The sequence below is a fragment of the Dryas octopetala genome, chromosome 3 (genome assembly GCF_963921425.1).
Source record: "Dryas octopetala chromosome 3, drDryOcto1.1, whole genome shotgun sequence".
In the NCBI taxonomy this organism is placed as follows: domain Eukaryota; kingdom Viridiplantae; phylum Streptophyta; class Magnoliopsida; order Rosales; family Rosaceae; genus Dryas; species Dryas octopetala.
Genome location: NC_141368.1, coordinates 1,971,316 through 1,992,106, shown reverse-complemented (window position 1 = coordinate 1,992,106; position 20,791 = coordinate 1,971,316). Strand labels below are relative to the sequence as shown.

The 20,791-nt window shown below is 37.0% G+C and overlaps 3 protein-coding genes across 7 annotated transcripts; all 3 read right to left on the bottom strand.

Moving 5' to 3' along the window:
- Positions 1-115: 115 nt before the first annotated feature.
- LOC147289393 (mitogen-activated protein kinase kinase kinase YODA-like) lies at positions 116-7,018 on the bottom strand. Of its 3 annotated transcripts, XR_015121425.1 has the most exons (13): positions 6,798-7,018; positions 5,276-6,109; positions 4,396-5,133; positions 3,965-4,052; positions 3,804-3,866; positions 3,301-3,461; positions 3,096-3,171; positions 2,665-2,724; positions 2,469-2,576; positions 1,988-2,227; positions 1,570-1,661; positions 466-1,426; positions 116-329 (listed from the first exon to the last, which is right to left on the bottom strand). XR_015121425.1 is itself a non-coding variant. In XM_086238434.1 (12 exons), exons 2-12 carry the CDS (start codon positions 5,839-5,841, stop codon positions 910-912), a joined length of 2,709 nt encoding a protein of 902 aa, XP_086094560.1. In that variant the 5' UTR covers positions 5,842-6,109; positions 6,798-7,018; the 3' UTR covers positions 116-909. The 3 variants fall into 3 exon arrangements, 2 of the variants coding, with proteins under 2 accessions (XP_086094560.1, XP_086094561.1); XM_086238434.1 differs by having other exon boundaries at positions 116-1,426; XM_086238435.1 differs by having other exon boundaries at positions 116-1,426; positions 5,276-5,870.
- A 2,778-nt stretch (positions 7,019-9,796) lies between these two features.
- On the bottom strand, positions 9,797-13,571 carry LOC147289392 (Divalent ion symporter). 3 transcript variants are annotated; one of them, XM_086236737.1, is made up of 4 exons: positions 12,966-13,571; positions 11,097-12,512; positions 10,746-10,935; positions 9,797-10,143 (listed from the first exon to the last, which is right to left on the bottom strand). In XM_086236737.1, exons 2-4 carry the CDS (start codon positions 12,285-12,287, stop codon positions 9,881-9,883), a joined length of 1,644 nt encoding a protein of 547 aa, XP_086092863.1. In that variant the 5' UTR covers positions 12,288-12,512; positions 12,966-13,571; the 3' UTR covers positions 9,797-9,880. The 3 variants fall into 3 exon arrangements, with proteins under 3 accessions (XP_086092863.1, XP_086092864.1, XP_086092862.1); XM_086236738.1 differs by having other exon boundaries at positions 11,097-12,368; XM_086236736.1 differs by having other exon boundaries at positions 11,097-12,398; positions 12,966-13,570.
- A 1,438-nt stretch (positions 13,572-15,009) lies between these two features.
- On the bottom strand, positions 15,010-18,219 carry LOC147289391 (uncharacterized). Its single transcript, XM_086238501.1, has 2 exons — positions 17,921-18,219; positions 15,010-16,799 (listed from the first exon to the last, which is right to left on the bottom strand). The coding sequence occupies exons 1-2, from the start codon at positions 18,011-18,013 to the stop codon at positions 15,390-15,392; spliced, it is 1,503 nt and encodes a 500-aa protein (XP_086094627.1). The 5' UTR covers positions 18,014-18,219; the 3' UTR covers positions 15,010-15,389.
- Positions 18,220-20,791: the final 2,572 nt, after the last annotated feature.

The window sequence follows — 20,791 nt, the reverse complement described above, 5'->3', positions numbered from 1 at the left end:
GATTGAGGATTGACTATTAAGCCATACCCTGGATTCTCTACTAGTTTCAATTCTAATCATGGTTTGGTTGATGACATCATTCATTTTATGTAGCTCCGACAAACTCAAGAAAATATAGGAGACTGCAGTTAGATATCTTCATTTCACTTGAGGGATGATGTACAGTACATACATGATACAACAAATCAGGTACAACAGTATACAATGTTACCCATGAGCCCACGATAAATCAATGCAAGAAACGGATTGTGCAGGCTTGAAAAATCCACGACTGACTATTTCTCTGGACCCCAGTTCAGTCTCCCATCTTCTGTACAGCAGTTTCAGACCTAAAAAATTGTTCAAAAGCTAGTAGTATTTATTACCTCTTAGCCTCTTTCTCTATATGAACATCTCAAAAAATATACACTTCTTGCTGCCTTAAGTTTTTTCTTACCGTGGCCAAAAAAAAAAGTTTTTTCTTACCGAAGGAACTGCAATACATTGGATCATCAAAAGCCATCCTCATCAGGCAAAATCAAGCTTTTCATAGCTCCAATCAGTCAAGCACTCAACTTTCTACAAGTCAAAGCCGCATCTCGCTCTATGTACTATCAGAGTTTATTATTCCTCAGGAATTGAGCTTCATATGCATAATTTGTTCTCGAACCGGAATCAGTTCTTGTATAATGGCTTAGCTGACCAAATTGTTATAAGCTTGGGAGCCAAGACATGCAAAAAAGTTATCTGCTTCCAGCCACTTAACTTTCCAGACCTTCAACCTTATTCCACAGGTCTTCAACTTTAGGTCCTTATTGTACAAATATACTTCCTTTGCAGTTCAACATGATGAATAATTAATCCGGGGTATCCAAGAATGGTCTGATAAACTTGAGAGCTTGATCTGATTGTTGGGTCCATAAAAATAAGTTAGATGCCATTTGTGCGGCTGGGCAAAGGAGATTTAGGACTTAAATCCAGTGACAGGTTCATCTTAACATGATCCTTAAGGAGTTGGCGAGACACACGATCAGCCAAAACGGACTGTCCATCATACTGTTCCGCAGGGGCAGGCCTTACAAACTGCTTTCCCAGAACATCATTCTCACAGGGCATCAGTTCTGAGAAGATGTGAGACCCTAATTGCTTCCCTCGAAACATGTCAGGAGATGAATCATGATAGGAGGGCCCATTGACATAGAGACCATTCAACGGTTTTGAATTGCCTCCAAAACCCTCTTGCGAGTGCATGGACTGTTTCAAGTGAATAAATGGAATGGTGCCACTGCCACCTGTGAGAGGTGTGGATGAGCCCGAAGTGGTCCGAGGACTAGATATAGGAGAAGGTGACATTCTTCCATTTAGGCGTGGGGGTGACCTTGAGTGCAATAAAGGGCTTCCGATGGGTGAGACAGGGCATGATATATTCCTTGGAATCTGGATCTCACTGGAGTTTAGGAAAATAAATCAAACCAAAATATTATTATCAATGTCGTCATCGTCATCATCATTCATCATATATATATATATATATATATATATATAGAGAGAGAGAGAGAGAGAGAGAGAGAGAGAGAGAGAGAGACTGACCTGGTATGGTGATTACTTTTTGAAACTCTAGATGAATGAACTGCAAGCCTATCTGAGTCCAAGTTGGAAAAGTTTCTTGGTTGCCCAATGCTCTGATAATGATCAATAAAACACAAAGATGAAAATAAGCAGCTACAAGATATCCCTTAAATATAACATCCATAACAGCCGCTTCATCAAGGTCCACAAAAATGATATCATAAATGTATGTATGCATATCATGCACTTACACGCTAGCATTTCATGCACAAAAACCACATGTCAAGCATTTTTATCAAAAACCTATATGTACATGATGCCACCACATACACAAAACACGATAGCATGCACTATGCTCAAACAAAATAGAGAATGAGCAGAAAACTACCAATACCATAAGATGCTAATTTTACATTTGTGGAAAAAATGGAATTCATACCATAGCTTTCACTCCATTTGTGACCCCAGGGGGTGGATCAGAAGGCTCGGGGCCTAAGATAGGTCTTTCCAAAGGTGCAGCATATTTCACAAAAGGATGGTCCAAAAGCTGAGCAGCGGTAGGACGATGAAGTGGATTCCGCTGTAAGCATTGCCTTATGAAATCCTTTCCATCATCCAAGAGGCTATCTGGAATTGCCGGAAGTTCTTTGCTATTCCCAATTTTAAACATGGCAGCAACCTTTAGACCACAAAAGGAAAATATCACACAATGAGAAGAAAGAACAAATAATGTACACGCTTCAAATATACACAACTTATTCTTAGGCCCAAGCCTCAAGTACATGAGAGAGTGCTTGAATCAGTTGCTATTAACTCAATCTCAAATTCAACTTCTTACGACCCCCACTGCGGCACTGCCTACCCCAAAAATAAATAAATAAATAAATAAAAGCATTCATCTCTACATCTAAAATTCTTACCCCTTCATACTGGCTCCAAGGTGGTTTTGTTGTAGCCATTTCCAAAACAGTGCACCCTAGACTCCATATATCCACAGCAAGGTTGCAACCACTTGAATTCTTTATAACCTGGCAAGCAACAGAAGTTAAGATTGAATAATACTATCAAGAAGCATGTCATTAAGGAAATAATGATAAAAACTAGAAAGAATCTAACCTCAGGTGCCATCCAGTAGGGGCTTCCCTTGAATGATAATGGACATGACTGCCCAGTGATCTGCAAAGAACACAAGATAAGTTTGAAAACAAGAATGATCATACCTGATACCACCACATAATTAAAGTTGAGGAAGCTTGATTTTTGGTATAGAATATGTTAGGAAGTAAATGTGGGGGGGAAATGTTCAGATGGCTCACACATTCAAATTCATTTAAAATCACAATTTTATACTTTTTGAATGCACTCAATAAATCTGTCTCTGCAACGTAGATTCTGCAGACTAAGGAATATGAAAGTGATAATGGGAACCATAATCCACCGGTCAATAAGGAATCCTATTCTCCTAATCTCACATGCATAATTTAAAAGTCATTTGAATTAACAACACTGAATATGAAAAATTGAAAAGTAAGTATGCCTATGCTTACATGCTTTGCCATCCCAAAGTCTGCCAATTTGACACGTCCATTTGGGTCTACAAGTATATTTGCTCCTTTAATATCCCTGTACACAAAATAAAGATTTATAAGGATGATAGATGCTTAATCTTCAGTAAATACATTATCATTAATATATAGCAACTGCTGTATCATGATTCAAACTATTAGATCAAGAATGGGTAATGCAATTCACCTGTGGACGGTATTTTTAGCATGTAAATATGCAAGCCCTGACAAGATTTGTTGAGTATAACTACGAATTGCTAGTTCGCCAAATTGTCCATAGTCTTGGAGAAGTTTATATATAGAGCCACCAGATACATACTCCAAATATATATAAAGCCTGTCACCAACCTGTTATAGGAATAACTGTCAGAGCTTATATAAAGTAGACTGAATTGATTATTTGAATCTTCAATTGAAAAATAATCTTGCAATAATGTGGCTCTACTGCAGACAAATTCAGAGTACCATGCTTAGCTTCTCTAAAGACCTGTGAACTAACAGCTACTGAATATATATTTATATATATGTAAGCATCAACTTCTTTACAGTTTCTATTGTTTGAGTAATTGACCGTTTTCAAATGCCATAACCAAAAAATACGATAATGAAAACCAAAACAAATAAAAGGATCTGTAATTAACAGTATTTAAATGAGTAATATGAATGATACAAAATGAACATAAGACTTACTTGTTCAGACCCATAATACTGCACAATGTTTGGATGCCTTAAACGGCTCAATAAAGTAATTTCCTGTCAAAACATAGCAACATATAAGTCAAACAAGAGAAGCGACCATATAACTTTTTGACCAAGGAAGCAACATGAAACCTGAAACAATGGGATGATACCTGCATTAACTGCTTAGCACTTTCCTTAGACTTTGCATCATCAGAAAATAATGTAACCTCCTTCATTGCACACATTTCGCCACTTTCACTAAACAAGTTGATGGTATTAAATTAGGCACAAACTTGATTTACAAGAAACATATGAGAGAAATTGGATTTTGTTCCCCTACAATTGGCAATGTCCAAAATCAATAAGCAGATGCCATTAGAATGTGGCCATGCAATTTATTATCAAGAGATTTTATTAACATTAGCTCCCTGAATTCTGCTGCTCCCGGCTAAGTTTGAAGGCATGGAAGCAATTATATCCTTTAGACAACTAACTACTAAGCTATATAGGTGTTATGACTGCTTGAGAGAGAGAGAGAGAGAGAGAGAGAGAGAGAGAGAGAGAGAGAGAGAGGAAACATATTGTGTATCACTGTATCTACCTGTTAAAACCAACATAAACATGTCCAAATGTGCCTCTACCCAGCAGCTTTCCCTTTTTCCAGCGTGAACCAGGGCTTGCTGGGTTCTCTGCCCTTCCTGGACTTCGTGGCACAGAAGGAGATGTTGCTGCTGAATTTGAATGAGAAAAAGGGGAAGCATTGGAAATTGTCACAGGAGGAAGAGGCAAACGGTGACTCTGTTTCCCATCATCAGGCCAGCTTGTCTGTGTCTCAATGGGGGTCCCTCCTGCCCTAGGATGAATAGGGGTGACAGCACCACTATGAATTCTTGAGCCTGGGCCAGGGCTTGTCATTCTGGGACTAGGTACTGGAGAATACTCAGGGCTACCCCTGCTTTGCTGCCAAAACAACTGTCCAGACATATCCCCACCCATTGAATTGTGCCCAGAATTATGACCTGAACCTGGACTGGAGCAGTGGCCAGATCCAACTAGGTTGACATCTGTATAAGTTTTTGCAGCCCAGAAAGCAGAGTTCACAACTTGCTCAGTGCCAAATGCTCTCATTGGACTTCTAGAAGGACTTGACATGGAGCTGTCTGGAGCACTGCAGAAAGCTCCATGGTAAGGAACCTGTAGATTTGGCACATGACTGCCTAAAGGCCTCCGTTTAGGCGATGTAGGGGAAATATGATTACCGAAAGAAATGTTAGCTGGTTTTTTTGCCTCTCTTGCGTTTATTGGAGAGACGGTGAATGACTGATCCTTGAGCATCACACTTCAGAAAAATTGCAGTAAATTTGTCAGGGATGAGCAAGCTAAAAGAATTACAAATAAACCATACAAAGCCATGCATATACTGATATACATAAAAGATGCATACTAGTAGCATGATAGCATATATAATAATGAAAGCTCACCTGGAAGGGCTTCCCACAGCAGTTCTAGTCCCATTGTCATAGTCAGTTGCCTGGGGACTACGGTGGCACGATGAGTCAGCTGGATCGTCACTATCACCAGAGCTCTCACTAGAACCTGAAGCAGTGACCATATCTCCATCGTCTGTAGGATTTGGCCTACTGCCAATGCACCCAGGTCTCGGGAGAGGTAGAAACGATAATGTCTTACAGCCTTTTTCCGATCTTGGTTTTGTTGATATACTAATTCCAGAATCTGTACGACCAACATGAGCAGGATGTAGACCAGGAAGTGGAAGTGGTTGAGAATTAGTCCTTTCAGCAAAACTTTGACATCTTGAAACGTTTTTGGAGGGTGAAGGAGATCTTGATACTATAGGTGATCGAGATCCCTTTTCCGAAATTGTGTCACTGCAATGTCTTTGAGACCCTCCTGTTCTACTGTTCGCTCTACTTTCTGATGAAAACTTAAATTTCCGATGTAATGTGTCAATGAAACTTTCCTTGTTTGCCTTCTTCTTTGCTTCTTTGGACGACGACTTCCCCCACCATGACGGCATATTTCTCATAAAAGGTTTGCAGAATCAACAGGCAAGCCCTTTAAAGCCAATCCATTTTCCAGCATTAAAACTTTTAATCAGTACATATTTCCTTGACTAGCACGATTATTAACCAGTTATAGTACCAATCAACTTTTGAGACCAGCAGAATGCTCAATTCTGAATTCCAAAAATGACTTTCATCATACAGGAATTAGGGTAAACCAAAAACTCCTAATTCTAGAATATCAGGCAGCATTTGCATGAATTCACAATTAATTCAGCACATAACAAAAACCTGCAGGGATAAAAGATGTGGGTCAATAACTGTATTCAAGGATCTCTAAATTAAGTTAATGACATTGAAGCTACGTTGCAAACACAACCAAAATTAAGTTAATGACACTAGGACCTCAATCCTAGTATCTAAAATTTCGTAGATCAGATGAATCCGACTATTGCACACACTCGTGCTATACACACTAACCCAGCTTAATGAACTCAACAATGTATACCAGTAAATCTTACCGATCCACATAAATGCGACATAATATCTATTCACTGGGTTAAATTAGCTCAAACACTTCTTTCCAATCCAAAAACACAATCTTTGTTTTGTTCCCAACAAAACACAGAAAAAATTCCAAAACCATAATTCCCAATCCAAACCTTTCTCAATTGGGTCATGTAAAAAAACACTAAAATTCGCACTACACTTAGCGTAACAGATCCATTGGCTCGATTTTTGATTTCCCAGAACTCAAAAGTAACGGTAATAATAACGTTCCAAATTTTCGCTTTTATTTTCTTCTCCAATTTTCTCGGGAACGAAACAAAAGGTTTCGATCCCAAATTGCTCGAAAGCACTAGCTTACAACACAGATCTACTTATAACTAAAAATCTTAAACAGACAACAACAACCAACTAACTAAACGAAAAATCTCTAATTTACTAAGCTTACATAATTAGACGAAATGATACTTACTATAAATACTAGGAGCTGCAAAATCCGAGCTTGACCCACTGAGAATTTGGCACAAATCTCAGTGATGAATTAGATGAGTCTCTGATATGCAACGTGGAACAGCTCAGGAAACAAAACCCTAAAAATCAAGGACGTAAGGGATGGGATTCAGAGGGATTTTGATGTTTCTCCTGCATTGAAAGGTTGAAGAGAGTCGCTTTTAGAGAGAGAGAGAGAGTATGTCTGAGCTTTAAGACATTAATAAGTTGTCTGAAGCTGATTTTCGTTTTTTATTATATATATTTTTAATACGCATGATTGATGAAATATTTTAATTAGAGTTACAGTGCCAGGTTATATTAAATACTTTACCACCTTCGTTTAATAGCCCACCATTTAATCCTAACTTTTTAATTTAAAAAAATACAAATTTTTTTTTTTTTTTACCAAAAAAAATACAAATTCCATTTGTTCAAAAAAGGTATATATACAAATTTAGTTGTAAAGAATCTTTTTTCTTTTTGCTTATGTATAAAACTAATAAAGTCATTTTACTTTTATATGAACTGTTAATATAAGAACAAAATTATTATTGTCAAAGTTTTACATTTTGTGTATAAAAGTCTTAGTTCAACTTAATATTTTTCCTCTTTTTTTATTATATCCTTCTTATATTAGCTTGACATAGTACAATGTATAGTCGCGTTTTATCTGTAGGACTTTTTCATGCTCATATTATGTTGTTTATAATTATATTATGTTGATGTCAACACAACTCATTTTACATGTCTATTTTACATAATTTAACATGTGATTTTTATATGTATAATATATTAATACTCAATTTGCCAGATTCCTTTTTTAGCTATCATACCTGTGATTATATTTAGTGTCCACTAAAGGGCATTGTAATTACTCAAGGTCATCATTTCGTATGTGCAATAAGCCAATAACTATATTAAAACAAATAATATATAGACAGAGAGAGGTGATGCAGATGGCAGCCCTCGCTTTAAAATTTAAAAAAGTTTTATGTTTTATCATTGTAGTATTGTACAAAAAGTAAATTCAGTCTTGCGACAACTTGATTATGTGTACCTATGAAAAAAAACAGACAACTTGATTGATACCCAACTTTTAATTATAAAGTAGAACCGTATCTTTATTCTCTTTTACATTTTTAAAGCATCGATCATTACCTTATAGTTATACCATTAAAATCCAAATTAACAGACTACAAATAATTAGATTGAAGTAACCTCAATGAGTGAAATGCCAAACATAATATAAATTTAAGAGTGTTCGAATGAAAAATAGATAAACTCCTAGTACATTTGAATGGGTATGAGTTCATAGATTTATAATTCTTAAATTTAAAATATATAGGTCATCACACAAAAATAAATAAAATATATAGTTATATTTAAATAAGTATATGGAGAAACCAAATTATTTTTTATATTTTATATTTTTGCTTTCATGGTTGATTTGTGTTGAAATTTAGTGACGGATTGTCTTATATTAATACAAATCATTAATTAGTATATTTTATCAACACAACTCTAAATACGTGTTTTGAAATAAGATTGATTCCAAAATATGTGTCTTATTTAAAAATTTATCCCGTTTAAAAAATCATTATCTTTGATGAGCAGAGATTTTGCTAGAGCGAGATTTTGCTGTGTAAGGAAAAAAAACGCATGGAATGTAAAATTGTTGTGTGCATGAAACTTAATACCCAAACATAAATACTTAGGTATAAATATACCATGACTTAAAAACAAACAAAAAAGGTGCCACACAAAAAGAAAATAGCTCTTACACTCATAAAAAGGAGATAATTTCTGATTTTTTTGTCAAAAAAAAAATTTTGCTAAAGGAAAAAAATTATAAACATTAACTTAGATAAATTCACTTGTTTTTCATATATTATTTTTCTACATGTCTAGTTAATTTTATTTTTTTAAAGAGAGAAGAAAAAAAACAAGTGAATTAGTGATTACCATTAAAATGTGATGGTTCTTGCAAAGTCCTCACTTAGGTTGTTCTTGTTAGCTGGGCTCATTGGGCACGTTTATGTTGACATGACACTCGGTGTCTTTGAGGCAGCTGCCAGCTGGCCAGTCAAAGTTCTGGATCTGTGATTATGATTTGTGAGACTGTGAGAGTGAAACAATTCATTCCTAGGTGAGACTTGAGAGTGTGAAGTTAGCTGTATTTGACAAGTACAGAACATGTTGCAAGGACGAGTAGCCTAATATTGCACCACATATTACAATGCTGCTATCTACACAATCGCTCATATTCTCACCTCACTCTTATATTTCTTTCTATTTTATACAATTTCTCAATACAACCCCTAATATTTTCTAAATACCCTCCATGCTTTCCTTGGGGCGGACACTTTTTTGTTGTATCAAAATTTCACCGAATTCAATCTAAGTAGCCCAGACTTTTTTTTGGCTTAAGAATGCAGGGCCAAGAAAAAAACCCCATCTCCCCTCTTAAATTCATGACTTTCTTCTATATCCCAATTTTCCTTCTAATCCCTTACATGCCTTACATGCAAGAAAAAAAAATTAATAAAAAGAAATTGGTGGGATTTCTTTTAGAAGCTCCTATTAGGAAACCATCTCCATTGAAAGTGGGTGTCCAAAGACAATTTCCTTGTGCCCGTAGAATCATATAAGCCCATTTGGTTTTGAAATTTCTAACCCATTTACGTGGGTCTGGGCCGTCTGGCACTTGGACAAAGTGACAAAACTGCCAACAACTGATGGAAGACGTTCTTTCAAAATCGGAGCTAATAACAATGGCATAAGAGCAATCCTTATGCAATTCGGATTACTGCTGTTTTATTACCTCATGCTGTCCTTTTTCTTATATTTGATATGTGATTGGGAATTTCATTCTTGGGTCTCACGTTTTTATACTAGGTTCTCATTTTTTATGTTTTGACTTGTACAACCATAATCAGTTATCAGAATCACAGGCTATCAGAACCATACTTCTTTCTTTGAATCACTTTCTGGTGTCATTGACATTGGTCTTCCTTTGTGTTTGTGCAAATATTTCACGTACAATATTTGTTAATCACACCAATGTCATCTTATTAGTGTCAAACCAATAGCAGTGACTATAAGAGTGGAAGGGACTCCAAATTTCAGATGGCTCCAGAATGACAAAGTGTATGCAAAGCGTGGGGATTGGCAAGCCTGTTCACAGACTATCAAGTTGGCTGCTGATCCCAACAGTGAGAGGTTCCCGGCTACGGTGCTCACCCAAGCTAAAAGCAGCCATGCCTTCTTCTCGTCTGTGGCAGAAATTGCAGCCGCTGATGCTGCCACCCGCCCTCCAAGCAAGAGAACTAGGAAGAAAAATTCAACATGTTAAGTTTGATCAGCAAGAAGTTTGAGAATATAAGTACTTAAACGGGCATAAAGAACAAACTTTTGAAGAAAATGGGCAACCTCACATCAGTGTTCGACAAGGCTCATGAAGATGATGATTCACATCTAATTTGTAATGGTTCAAGGTGGTCAGATCATGTTTATAAGAGTCCTGCCTAATTCCTATGTTACAAATTTATGAACCATTTTACTCATCAGTTTCCTGAGAGAAATTGCCTCAAAGAAGTTTATCTTCTAGCAACTATAATTTTCAGTCCCTTATTTAAGGTACACCAGAGAGCGTCCAGTGGAAGAGGCATTCACACTGAGAACAAGCATTAGATAATAAACATATGCATGTCAATGATAAAGTAGGTCTCATACTGCTTGTTGCTGTTATGCAACCAACAAGAGTTATTATATTTGAATAAGTACAGTTACACGAAGCGATAATAAAATCGAGTTCCTTGTTCTAGAACTTAGTTCATCAGGCAGACAACAGAATATCTCCAAAAAATCAATTATGACCATAAAACCAACAATAAAGCAATATATACATTAGGAGAGAATATCAACATACCAGTTGGTACATTTGAAGCCAAATTTGATAGTACAATTATGGTAATGGCAAGAACTGCTATCCCACTAACACTATCAATTTGGGCATGGGGCGCCATTAAGTCCCAAAGAGCGCTTGGAATACCGGTTTTGTTAAACCCTTCAACGGTTATAAACATTCCACAGAAGAAAATTAAAATTGAATAAGAGACCTGGTCCAAGAAGGCAAAGAAAGTTATAAGGTTATAGGTTAACAACTAATCAACATTTATAAACTGCTATACGGCCTTGCTTTAAAGTTACCAGTTCTCTCGTGTTTTTAAGGACCAAAAAGGAAGAGAGAGAGAGAGAGCAACATGCTTGTAAAATTTACCTTTTCTAGGCATGGTCGAGCATCCTCGAAATCAAGAACTACCAGAGCAAGTGCAGCAGTAATGGCACTCCATGACATATTCAGGCCCATAAGCAGAGCAATCAACATTCCTAGAGTAATAAGGTAAACACCAGATTTCCACAGCATCCTTTTCCATTTTGTGGTCAGACTTTCCTTTACTTCCAAAGACTCTGTAGGACATGTATCTCCCAATCCATTGTCTGATGCAACCCTTTTTGAAGGAACCGTTTCCTCCCTTTTCTGAGAATTAGACACATCATTTGTATCCTCTTTTGATGCATTTGAATTTCTTTCAGACTCAGAAACACTAGGAGCCTTGTTTATTTCATTCTCACTTGAAGGTAAACGGTTTCTAAGAGTCTCAACATTACCTGTGTTCCCATTAACATTTGGAGAATTTTGGACATTAGTGGTTTCTACTCTAGAGTTCAGTTCCTGAGAGCGTAACGATGTACTATGTGACAATGTGGCTGGTGAAAACCGATGAGAACTGACTTCCTCCTCTGCAACAACTTCTGAAGCTGCATCTTCCTCATCCTTCTGGATAGACAACAACCTCCAGTACATACATAAAAGTATTAAAGCATTCACACAAACTCCAACAAGCATTGCAGGGAGAATTCCTATCAAAAATTTTCCAAAAGAAATGTTACTCTGAACAGCTATAACCAGGTTTTGAGGATTGCCAATTGGGGTTGCTGCAGACCCAATATTTGCACTTGAGGCAAGGGCAAGTAGGAATGGTTGAGGTGGGAGGTTATGTTGTCTAGCAACTTTTAAAACAAATTCAGTCAAAACCACACAAGAGGTATCATTGGTGAAGAAAGCACTCGAAATAGCAGAAATCAGACAAATTCGACAGATCAAGTCCTTTGCTCCTTGGCTTTTCCACAAGAGCAACTTACCCAAATATTTGAACATATCTGCTCTTTCAAGATAGATACTAACCACCATTGTCCCAAACAGAAGACCAAGGATTGGGAGATCAATAGCCGCATATGCTTGATCCGGAGTTAAGACTCTGAATATAACCATGAGCATTGCACCTAGAAGGGACCCTGCAGTCCTCCCAATTGGCATAAAAGGGACAGTCGGAAACACTGCCAATACCCAGAAGACTGCAAAGGCAATTGAGCCAAGAACCACTTTCACAGCTGAAGCCATGGCCATTTTTCCAACTTAAGAAGCTCAAGATCTTAATATGTACATACAAAATTCCAAAGGCTTGAGGATTTTTTGAGAACGCTGCAGCTATTAATACGGGCCAAAAATGTAAAGACCCTGAACAGAAAAGCCAATTGCACAATAAGATTGCCTAAAGATTCAACTTTGAGACTGTATTGGACATACAAGGTGATGTTATGAATCTGAAGCAGCACGACAAAACAATAAGACCTGATCAAAGAGATGGAATGAAACAGTAAATATACAACTAGTTGTAAATAAGTAGCAAAGCTATGCATTGCAACTTTGTATAGCTTTAAAGCTTATAAGATAACAAGAAGAACCCAGCAAAGATTGAAACTTTCAATCTCTTTAATACAAATAACTCATATTATTTAGAGATATAACAGAATGGAAAATTTTCTCAGATTCAAAAAGGGCAAAAAGTCACTGCCAATCTTTCATAAAAAAAACAAAAGCCCATATTTGAAAACCACTATATTGTTGTAAAGAACTCAATGAATTATAGAGAAATCAATATAAGAAGAGAGCCATATACCATTTCAATTTCAGATAGTAGACAGATAGAGTGCATGTTAATGCTATTCCATAGCCATTCCATTGAACTTCTAAGAAAATCTCAACAAAATAACAATATCCAGATCCGAAGAAGCATAATCTTACCTCAACAAGAGGGTTTTATAGAGTGGAGCTTGAACTGTTTATCCATGCTGATCGATCTTCTGAGTTGTCAAAATCAAAAGGGTCGTGTTGTGACTCCTGTCCGCATTTCAGAGCTAAACCTTCATGACAAGACATAAATTCTTGGTTTTGGATTTGGTGGGTCATGACTCATGACTCAGATTCTAGTTTTGTTTTCTGCTAAAAAGGGGATCCACTCCTCGCTAGCAACGAGGAAGTGCAGCTCCTTCTCATATCTGACCATTGAATTCAAAAAGAAACAAGCCAAAAACTTTTCGTGCAACGCGACTCACGACTCACAGCCAACATGGGTGCTTAATTTAATATATTCATCGCTGATGATTGTCCCTCTTTCTGTAAACACATGTAATGTTTGGAGCTCTTAGGTTGTACCAAAAGATGATGATACACTGGTTTAATGCTCTCAGGTGTAATGGTGATACACTGGTTGTAAACACATGCAAAATTTGATCCTAAAGATCCACTGGAAGTCTGGAACTGACCTCCTTTTTTCTTTTTCTGATGCAACTGGCCTCCTTCTTAAATCAATCTCTTATCTCTTTTCTAGAGAGAAAATTAAAATAAAATATGGGTAGAAACTACAAAACAGAGTGGTGTTAGAAGTAACAGACAGACTGTGACATATGTGGTGTTTTGACAAATGTCTAATGCTATGATTTATTTTTCTCATTAATGACAACGAAATAAGACTTACTAAAATTATTAAATATATATGTGTTTATTTACTATTTATTTTAGATGCTTAAAATAAGGGTTACAGCCACTGTTCATGTAACACGTTCGTTTTGGTCGAGCATGAAAACATCAGACTCGATTGTCGCTATAAAATCCCTACGGTTTGTCATTATAAAGACACACTTAACATGACGTTTTCTAACCACATCATGTGACACATGTCATTGAACTATTCAAAACATCAATACAATATTGAATATTTCATGGGTAATGTGACATTGTAGCTTCAGGCAAATCATTTTCGTACCTATTAAATAAGTCATAGTATTCCTGGAATGAAGCATTGGCATGTGTAGCATTTGCTCAACTGCTGAGTCACCGATACTAACAAATAAACAAGGTGTCAAGGTTCACTTTCACAGTAAAAGTGCCAAGGAACTAAACTAGCATGTAAAATTGGCATGAGATTCACATCTCATAAACGCACCTTTTGGGGTCTGCAATTTGCCACACTTCAATATGCTTTTTTATCCGCCTGATGGTGATGAGGTTGGATTTGGAGCCACAAAAATGTTCAACTTCACATGCCCCCATTGATTGTTGCTTATCATGGTCACCTTGTTTGTTGGTCACAGCCTCTGTTCCTAGTTTTCATGCTTGTAGACTTGTAGTAGTTCTGTTTGGGCAAGTGGGCAGGACAGGGACATGAAGGTTTGGCCATTTCGTAACAGACATACATTTATTATGCTTATCCTTAACCGGCATAGCAATTAGCAAGTGTTGGCACCAACTTGAATGGCAATGTTACCAAACGAACTCATTACCTTACATTAAGCCATTGAAGTTCATGATCATGCCCTACATATTTAAGGCACTCCATACTGTATCAGTGTATCCCCATTGAAACCAACTTTTGAGACTTATATTTCACTCCCAATTTATCGTCCTACTCTCCAAAATCAATATTTTATCACTATAACGTTGCTCAAGAACCCAATTTTAGAAGCTAAATAAATTAAAAATGGTAATTTGACAGAGCACTTGTCAAGTGGACCAGGTTTGGGTTTGCACCATTATTCCTTCACAATATACCCTACGTGCCAGATAATTGACATGAAGCATTTGCATTACAGATAGATTTTGGTGGCCTCGGGAAGAGTCATGAACGCACTGATATGATTAGGCATGGCCCAAACATCAAAATACCAAGATACTTTCCATAAGGCTCACACTATCCCAACCTCTTCCAGACATACTTCACTAGTTCACTATGTATCTTCGGGTACGAACCCTACCAATATAAAAGAACTGGAGATTATAAAGAAACATAGAACGTCAAATGATTGAGAGGTTTCTCAATGCGGTAATATGACCTATTTATTACACATCAGGAAAAAAAATAATCCACAACACAACATCTATAAGTGAAGGCGTATCCTTTGTATAAAATCAAGTAAAGAAATATTCTAAAGAATGCTGTTTGAGTACTCACATTAACAATTTTACAATCTATTTCCCCTCTACATTATCTTTTTGGGTCATAAGAAACTCTCACCTCTGCAATCCATCCATCCATCCATCCATCCATCCATCAAAAATGTGATCCCAGGTTTACCAAGCTATACATCAGATGGGTTAGTGGGTCTTCTTGCACTGTGTCCATTTCAATGTCCTTGTACAGAGGTGAAGCCATGTTGAACAGTTACTATGTCATCTAACTTCAGGTTGTAGAATTGGAAAGAAAGTCCAGTCATTGCCAGGCTTAGATTCTTTAGCTGCAACGTTTTTGTTAGCCCACCACTCCGAGCCAATGTTGGGCTTATTGGAAACTTCAGCTTTTGTGTTGTCAAAATTAAAGTCCTTCGTTGACCCAAGGGTGATGGATCGATGCTTCCGGTAACATTGGTCCTCCCCTTCTCTGGAAGTATTTTCAGGAATTCTACTGGAACTTTCCTCAACACTCAACTCATACTGATTATTAGTATCTGTTGATAACCCATCTCTGTCAATTGGGAATTCTGCAGCTATATCCTTTGAAGATTCTGATGCAGTTTTAATTGATGCCATTGATTTATTTGCAAGACAGCATGCAACATCTTCACCAGTCAATTCAAATGACACCCTGTGATCAAATACAGTTCCAGCATTTTGACATCCACTCTCTGAGTTGGCCAGGGATGCCACCTCAGATATATGGTTCTTCACAAGGAAGCTGTCTCCAGAGGCAGGCCCCGTACCATCAGGTGTCAAGCATCCAGAACCCAACCTGGAACCAATCCCCACACCGTTAGGGGTCAAAGATCCAGAACCTAGCCTTGAGCCTATCTCATTGCCATCCGGTGTTAATGACCCAGAACCTAGCCTGGAACCTAGCCCCACACCATCTGGTGTCAAAGACCCAGAACCTAGCCTTGAACCCCATTTATGAGTGGAGAAATTTTCAAATCCCAAGATTTTGGGAGCTTCCCCCATGCGAAACTCAAGCACAGGGTGTCTGTCAGGAAAAGGAGAAGATGTGCCAGAATTTGATATTGCTGACCCTGGTGATATGAGGTAGCCACCCGGGCTTCCTGGATATTGTTGGTAAGGCTGGAATTCGTAGTAGGACAATGAAAACTTCTGATTGGTGCCACTATTTCTACGACTTCGGTCCAGTGAAGATGTCAGAAGTTGAGCAAAGGGCACTTCAGGGGATGAAGGTGTGGTCAATTGCACAGATTCTGGAGGGGGAGTGAATGGAGCAGTAGATGGTTCCGTGTTGAAGGTAGAAAATACAGGTGGTGAGACTAGTTGGGTCTCATATGCATAAGGACCTATGGCAAAGATAGACCGAGGTCCACCAGGAGAGAAAGCATTGGCCGAAAAGGAAGTGAGGGACAGAAATCCAGCTGGTGATTGGGTAGCAGATGGTGGATCAGATGGGAGGAAAGATGCAGGAGAAGAGGGAGGGGCAATGAAGGGCAATACAATTGAGGTTGAGGGTGTTTGGTTATCAGTTACAGGGGCTGCAGCGCCTGGTACTACAGGCTCAGGAACGAGAACAGCATGACCAATTCGCTTGCTGTTTTTATGAGATCCAAAGCACCAATATAAGCTCCAGCAGCTTCCCCATCTTCTTTTCTGTATTCAAATGATAAAAGATTGTCAATGACTCAATAGTTTCAGCTGAATCATGTCTGCTTTCTTAGTAAGACTTGAGCATTTTGCAGAAAGACACTTGAACATGATTACATACATCAATTTGTTATTCATCCCTCTAGGACAAAAAAAAAGTCCAGAAAAGAAGACTCAAGATGTGAAGTTCACTCTAGACTCTAATGAAAACATGTAATGCTGTTTAAATAGGAAATTTGAGGTCCATATCTGAAAGACTGGACATTGAAATTAAATACACTTAATTAGTACTGCATGAGTACAAAGACAACCAAGTCACCCATAAAGCAAGCGAAGGCTACTATTTGAGGACAGAGCTAACTTAATGTTTCCCCATTAACAACATAGTCTCGCTTCAACCCTCAGTGGTTTAAGCCTAATTAGACTAAACCAGAGAAACCAAAGGAAATACTTTACTTTGGCATAGCTCAGGGTCTTATTGAGCACCAAGGACACAATTCAGCATAGCTCAGGTATTTTTGTAGGATTGAAATGCATGATACAGACAAATTACAAAATAAAATGACTAGAGAATTATATGATTTTAATTCAATGCAAAAGGGTTGTAGTTTTCTAAATACCATAATGTTCAATTGGTTGCTAAGGACCCTGGGAAACAGAAAAAACGCAAGCAAAAACAAATTGGAAATCTTATATATCATACTGGGCTCTTATTTAACTGTATAAATATCTCAATTTTCCTCTATTCATTTCATTGAGTCTGAGTAACCAAACACATCACAGAGAGAGAGAGAGAGAGAGAGACCCCACAAGATTATTTACTTTACAAACTCATTTCTTGACTCTAAAATATTCCCGAAAATTCTCAAAAATTCGCACTTTTCAGCATTGAAATAGGAAAAGAACATAAAACGCAAGATCCAACTGCCCAATTTCACATCTCTGTGTTTAGTTTCCACAGTTTCTCAGCAACCAAACAGAGTACAAGAAGGACCCAAAAACAGAACAAATTAAGCAGAATGAAAGAAAGAAAAACAATACAAGTATACAGCAACAACACACATGCATATATACAGAATATTTGATATGAGAGATAAATAGATAGGTAGATAGAGAGAGAGATTTACAGGGACGATGGTGGGCTGGCTTCGAGCTTCAGCTGAAACGATGGCAGTGGCGGCGGCGTTGACAGTATCAACGCTGCTATGGGCGCTTCTCATGGTTTATTTCGGTTTGTGATCCCAGAAGCTGTTTGTTTTGGAGCTTTCTTTCTCTGCTTTTTTATTTGTTTGGATTCCGGCGTCCGGCGAACGTGGACTTGGTTTTCCGACTACGACAAAGGAAAACGATGGATTTTCCGGCGAGATTCGGAGGACACGTCAGGGGTCTGGATTCGATCTGGTAATGAGCGTTTTTTAAGCTTAGCCAAGCAGACAGCCCATGAATGAAAAATGTGAAACTTTCTATATAGTATAGATTACGACTTACAAATCATCTCTCTCTCTCTCTCTCTCGCTGGCCTTGGGACCCACTCCTTTATTTTTTTTTCCTAACAAAATCCTCCTTTTCCATTATTATCTATTGATCGTGTATAATTATAATTTCAATAAATTGAAATACCACGTATGCATACCACATACAATAATTAACACATACATTGACGTATTATTTGAAATCAAAATTTAATACACCTAAAATACCTAGCATTATTTTTTTCAACAATAAAGACAATTAGCAAGCACAACTCTATGCAAGATCTATATGAAAATCCAAAACAAATATTTAAATAATACACGGATAATAAAACAAAGTGAACAATAAAAAAATAACATGACATAACATGCAACTGTCTTACTTTTAATTGTACTTATTATTGTTTTGTTGCTCATTATTGATATTTTTGGTAAATACTATAAATAAAACCTTATTTTCCCATATCCAATAGGATTGTTTTCGTCAATTTCCTAATGACACTTAATATTTTCTTAATTTTTGGATGAATATCCTCTCAACCAAAAAATCAAAGTTAGGGGTTGAAGAATTGCTTTTCTATTGACAGATGTGAATTTCTCACCCCAATTCTTTGTAGTCTTACATAACTATGGTTTGCTTGATGAGTGTGATTTTGATTGATCTCTCATTGGTGTTAACAGAACAGTAGTGATCTCAACATGTTCATGGTTTCTCTTCAATGCATTGAAGAGGTACTTATAAATTATAAAATAATAATAATAGTAATTATAGAGTAGCTTAATCTGACCATAGGTTTCACAATTAATGATTAAATTTGTGCAAGTTGAGGATAATTGGATAAGGGACTGGACAACGAAAGGCCAGCTGTATTGTCTCTTTTTTTTTTTTTTCTTATGTCATTTTGTAATTATTAATTTATCTTTCTTTTAAGTCAAACACCTAATAAGTTAGTTAAGATTTAAGAACAGGAATTTATTATTCATCCACCAAAGAAAAAAAGTATTTATTATTCGTAATAAAAATTACTTATTATTTATAGTAACTTTAAGATCCACAGGGGGTCGTTGTAGATTTATAGATCAAAAGCTTCTAGTAGCTGGAAAACGGAATTGACAAAATTGCCCTTTCATCCAACCCCAATTCACGGTGGTTTTAATGCAGAAGCTAACCACTGGCGGTGTGGTGTGACCACGTGAGATACTCGTGATTCTTTTGTTGTTTCTAAACAATCTGATTCTACGTTATGCGCGTCCCGCGTGCCTCTCGTGACCGCATTTGTGTGGACGGCCCCACAGCCCTGCAAGTGATCAATCAATTGGGACCGTCCGATGAGTGTGCGTTATACTGAGTCATAGATCAACCACTCAAGCCCTTGTATTGTAAATTTGAGTAACTTTGAGGGTATATGAGAATATCCTTGGACAATCTTCTTTTCTTTTTTCCTTAATTTTCATTTTATAAGGACGAGAACACTTTGGTCAAAGATGTGCACGTGTGGCAGATCCACTTTGTTTTTTGTTGGGTTTTTTTTTTTGGTGCGCACCCCTCGTGCGTAAGATAGTGACAGACCCCCTCTCTCTCTCTCTCTCTCTCTCTCTCTCTCTCGTACACACTCACACAAACACTAAATTAAACTTGCACGGGTGGCTCTCTCTCTCAGCCACCATCCATTCATCTTTTTGCCTTGTGATAATGATATCTCAAGTTCCTTTTCATGGCCTCATCACCCTGCTCTTATTATTAACCTTTCAACCTTTTACACCCACTTTCTATTTTATTTGTTATCAGTGTCTTACCTTTCTCACTTTATCCCTAACTTTTATGGCCTCAATTCATATATACACAAAGTGGCTTTAATTTACTTGTTAATCTTCAAAGGCATGAACTTCTTAATTATTAAGTTAATGTTAACTTTTTATAGATCTTTCACTGAACATGAGGTTATACACTTCAAAGTTATGATGATTCACTTTTATGGACTTCACTCATGTATGTTACTACTTATTACAACAAACATAAGTTAAAAGGTGTGGATAAAGCCTACTAATCTCACATGATCACTCATTTCCCACTTTGATCAAAACTGTAAGAGAGTATTAAAAAAAAAAACTATAAATTAAATAAAATTATAAAGTTAAATCAATAATTAGTACAATTAATTATACTAAGTTTAATCGGACAATATTTAAAGTGTAGGATATGATACTTGAGTTTTCAAGATCCACCCATAACCAATTGAAAAGCAAGGGGTCCACTAGGGAGGTGCAAGTACTGGATATTTCACAAATTGATGACCCTTCCTCTAATGGGGTGGCGAGGTGTGGTTATGGTCCTACAAGGCAAAAGCTAAACCAGCACACCACATGTTCAACTTATCGAGTAGGTGGGGGTTCATCTAAAAATTTTAATATACAGACATATGCATATATTATTATTATTATACATATGTAACAGATTTGATTCAAGATCCTACTTTATATTGCTTTTGGATTTTGAGGGTGCATGATTTTTGTGATAATTCATTT

Bases quoted from the DNA above. Each gene is read 5' to 3' on its own strand.
- LOC147289393 (XM_086238434.1), bottom strand. From the start codon at position 5,841: ATGAGAAATATGCCGTCATGGTGGGGGAAGTCGTCGTCCAAAGAAGCA. The intron at 2,228-2,468 runs GTAAGAATTTTA...TGTGGTCTAAAG, and splicing joins CTTGGAGCCAGTATGAAGGG to GTTGCTGCCATGTTTAAAAT. The intron at 1,662-1,987 runs GTATGAATTCCA...GATCATTATCAG, and splicing joins CAAATGGAGTGAAAGCTATG to AGCATTGGGCAACCAAGAAA.
- LOC147289391 (XM_086238501.1), bottom strand. From the start codon at position 18,013: ATGAGAAGCGCCCATAGCAGCGTTGATACTGTCAACGCCGCCGCCACT. The intron at 16,800-17,920 runs GTAAATCTCTCT...ATTTGAATACAG, and splicing joins GCCAGCCCACCATCGTCCCT to AAAAGAAGATGGGGAAGCTG.
- LOC147289392 (XM_086236737.1), bottom strand. From the start codon at position 12,287: ATGGCCATGGCTTCAGCTGTGAAAGTGGTTCTTGGCTCAATTGCCTTT. The intron at 10,936-11,096 runs GTAAATTTTACA...TTCTTGGACCAG, and splicing joins CTCGACCATGCCTAGAAAAG to GTCTCTTATTCAATTTTAAT. The intron at 10,144-10,745 runs GTATGTTGATAT...TTTTCTTCCTAG, and splicing joins GGCTTCAAATGTACCAACTG to TTCTCTTGCTTGGAGGGCGG.